The 3668-nt window shown below is 54.1% G+C and overlaps 1 protein-coding gene across 1 annotated transcript; it reads right to left on the reverse strand.

Moving 5' to 3' along the window:
• Window positions 1–1717: 1717 nt before the first annotated feature.
• On the reverse strand, window positions 1718–3253 carry TOR4A (torsin family 4, member A). The gene has a single exon (XM_010143813.1). The coding sequence runs from the start codon at window positions 3251–3253 to the stop codon at window positions 1718–1720; it is 1536 nt and encodes a 511-aa protein (XP_010142115.1).
• Between the last annotated feature and the right edge of the window lie 415 nt (window positions 3254–3668).

Here is a 3668-nt window from a genome sequence, read left to right on the forward strand (position 1 = left end):
TCCCATGCCCCCGGGCGCCTGCCTCAGCAGCACCCCTGCGCCCAGCGCGATGGGCGCTGATGGCATCGTCAGCTCCCAGGCCCCGGCAGCGCGGGTGGCGCTGACCCCTCCTGTCAAACCCCTGGGCTTTGTGCTCCTCTCCCAGAAGTGAAAGAAACCAGAAATAACCTCTGTCCCTCTCCCAGCAGGAAGAGGAGGGGGACGCTGGTGCCTGAGTCGTTCCTGTTTCTTATTCAGGGGAAGAACATATTAACTGTCCTGGCGGTAAAGCCTCAGAGAAGCCTCGGCGAGGTATGGAAGCCAGTCCACATGGGTCACTTTTGGTGGACACTAGCATGTGGAAGCGGGTTAGCTCCATTCAGAGCCCTTCCCTCAGCCGCACCAGCAGCCCCCCTGCTCTGCCCAGCTGCTCCCACAGGCTGTTCTGCAGGAGGAAGGCACTGCTCTGCGGGGTAGTTTCAAGAGGAGACACCACGGGCAGGCTTTCCAGCCCAGCGTCAGCTCAGCCAAGGACAGACCTCCCCAGTCTCCACCTCATCCCCGCTGTGCAGCTCTGGGGAAGGAGTGTGTGTGGCACACGGCTCCGCTGTGTGGGGTTTGGATCTGGCTCCCCACGAGTGTGTTCCTCAAGGAGCTGCACAGACACGCTGCATCGAGGGGGCTGCAAAAAACACGCACCCAAGCTGGAGCCCTTGGTCCCAGTCTGAGTCACCGGGAAGCACAGGCATGGCCGCGCAGCTGCATCAGAGAAACCCAGGAGGAAAACCACATTTCATTCAAATGAAATAAATGTACTTTGAATGATTTTATTCAGGAGAGTTTGGATTTATTCCCGACAATAGGTCTGGAAGCGAGAGTTTGTGACAGAAGTCTTTGGAGACCAACAGTTGGGAAGAGGCGGATCAAACCACCAGTGCAAACGTCCACAGGATCACGTGTGAGATAATTCACAGCAAATCACCGGTGGGGGTTTCGGCACAAACCCCAAACCTGAAGAAGCGACGGCATAAATACCTGCTTGGTTTGCCTGCTCAAAACAAGGACCTGTGCCTTTCCTGAGGTGCTTCCAGGCCACATGCTCCCCCTGGGTCGCAGTGGCAAAGACCCTCTGCTTGGCCTCACGGGACTGGGAACAAGCCCTGGGTTCCCACCGCTCCCGGCCCCGGCAGCCCAGCCTGCCTGTTCCAGTGTGTTTGCTTAATACCTGTCAGTTGCTATTTCGGGCTCTCCAGATAAGGAGCGCGATGAAGTGTACCCAGGAGCAAAAAGCAGAAGAGCTCTCAGGACAAGTTGCCACCCCCAGACCTGAAACAATCCGGTGGTTATCTCTGCACCGGCTGGCACAGCCAAGCAGTTTTCAAGACGAGCCCAAACAGGTTTGCAGGGCAGAAATCGGGCTGGAGGTGCCAAAGGTGAGCTCAGGAATGAGCTCAGAAGAGCAAACCCTCTGGACCGGGTCCAGCAAGCAGTCTCCAGAGCGTGTGGTCGTGCGGGAGCTGGAGAAGGCAGAGCGCTGAACGCCCACTCATTTGCTTCACACCAGCTCACCAGTGGGACCAAGAAAAGCAAAGAGCCAAAGACTGGGAGCCTGGAGAAGGAGCGAGACGTGGTGTGCAGGGCCAACAGCCCAGCCCTCCTCCTACTTACGTCCCACAGCGTCTGTCCTCTTCCAGTAATTCCTGAATGACAAGGTATCCCAAATGATGACGAGGCATCTCTAGAGCAGGTTGACTTTGGCCACGACCTGCTTGCAGCCCGTGCTGGAGTACTGCTTGTCCCCTGTAGTGTAGTAACTGAGCTGACTCGCTAGATTTTCGATATGCTTCTGGTCGGGATACAGCCCTTCGCTCCTCATCTCCTCTAGGAAGCAGTTTATAACGTGGCTCTTCTCCAGGAGAACAAATGGGATGATGTCTGCAGCTTTCCAGAGAGGGTGGGCGGCAGTCAGGACAGGCTGGATGATCCTCAGCAGCTCTTCAGCGTCCCTCTGCTGCTGCAGAAGCTCAGCGGATCCATTCTGGATAACGAACTGCGTGATTTCACCACCTCCTATGTTGCTTATTAAAATGTAGATGGCATTGAGGAACTCGTTGGTTTGATTGGGCTCAAAGAATCGGCTGAGAGTATCCAGCAGGACCGGAGACATGAGTTCAACCTCATCCAGAATAAACACTGGTATCTTCTCTTCTATTTCGGCTCTTGTAACCATGTCGGAAATCTTCTTAGACAAATCTATTTCACAGGTAAGAGGAGCCACCCCGCTGGGGCAGTGGTGCATGACAAAGTACTGAAGCACGAAGTCATTGTCCATGACGGAGAGGAAATGTTTGGCCAGCAACCAGCCAACGTGACTCTTCCCCACTCCTGTGGGGCCATTTAAAGAGATCACGAGAGGTTTGTTGTGTATGTGGGTAGCCAGGTAGTCTTTCAGTAGCTCCATAATCCTTTCCACAGCAACCTTCTGCCCAAATACTTCCCGGTGCATTGTTTTCTCCAAACCATCTAGGTCGTATTTTTGGAGGTTATCATCCAGGTTCTCTATTGCATTGAGAATCTGGAAGAAGATGATGACAATGAGCAGGAGGAGGCAGCGTTTCGCCTTGCTCTTCTCCTCCGTTGGAAGGTACCTTTTTGTTTTATCGGGGTACAGGACGATCCTAGATTTCCTCCGGTTCTTTTTCCGCCTGCATTTTTTCATAGCACACTGCTCCACAGACGTGTCGAAGGTGAAGTACTGGGAGGTTTGGAAGCTGCTCTGGCTGAAGAAGGACATGGGAGGGCGATACAGGCTAGTCCGTTTCAGGGAAACCTGCCGCTGAAGCAGCCTCGTATGGACAAGCTCTGCAGGCTTTTCTCGAGGGAGCTCTAAATGCAGACGGCTTTTCTTTTGCACACGGAATCGCCGTCGCAGGCGGATGATCGCCCGCAAGGGAGAAGAAACAGAAGACATGTTCTTGGAAGCAGCAGAGACTTCGCTCTGCAGCTCTTCTTCCCCATTGCTCTCACAGCAAGAGGCCTCTCCTTTCCCGTCAGTCTCAGCAGAGGGCATTTCCCCTTCCCCATCGCTGTCGGTGCCGGGCATTTCTCCTTCCACACTGCTCTCAGCACAAGGAGCTGCTTCTTTCGTGCTGGTCTCAGCACAGGACGCGTCTCCATCTGCATCGCTGTCCGCACAGGTCATCTCTCCTTCCAGATCCTCGGTGGCAGAGGACACCTCCCCATCCACCTCAGCGCAGGGCAGCTCTCCATCCATCTCGTCTGGTTCTTACAGCCCATTCACAGCATCTTCTTTGTAAAAAGAAAAAGAACAATGTAAAACTGATCTTTGCAAGGTCAGGAAGAGACAGATAACAGTCAAACTAGACAGATACCCCATTTTCTAACGGGCAGAACGATTACCTGTAGCAACCAGCAATGCCAAGGTGGCAGAGAGACTTTCAGACCTAAGCCAGCTTTTGGGAAGAGGCTCTAGACATGCAAAGCTACAGGTGAAACGCATTGTAAATAAATGCAAACCAATGCACACCCCCAAAGCAGCCTGCCTTCATGTACAGAAGGAAAGCTCGGAGCTGGCTGAAGCCAAAGCTGGAGGCTCTGCTCCGTGTGCCTGAGCCAAAGGCAGGTCACCGGGCAGCCAGACCCATGCTCTGAGCCGAAGCTGCCCGGTC

This window comes from Buceros rhinoceros, unplaced genomic scaffold (genome assembly GCF_000710305.1).
Source record: "Buceros rhinoceros silvestris isolate BGI_N320 unplaced genomic scaffold, ASM71030v1 scaffold25349, whole genome shotgun sequence".
Classification (NCBI taxonomy): domain Eukaryota; kingdom Metazoa; phylum Chordata; class Aves; order Bucerotiformes; family Bucerotidae; genus Buceros; species Buceros rhinoceros.

Excerpts from the sequence above, each read along its gene's own strand:
- TOR4A (XM_010143813.1), bottom strand. The coding sequence starts at position 3,253 with ATGGATGGAGAGCTGCCCTGCGCTGAGGTGGATGGGGAGGTGTCCTCT.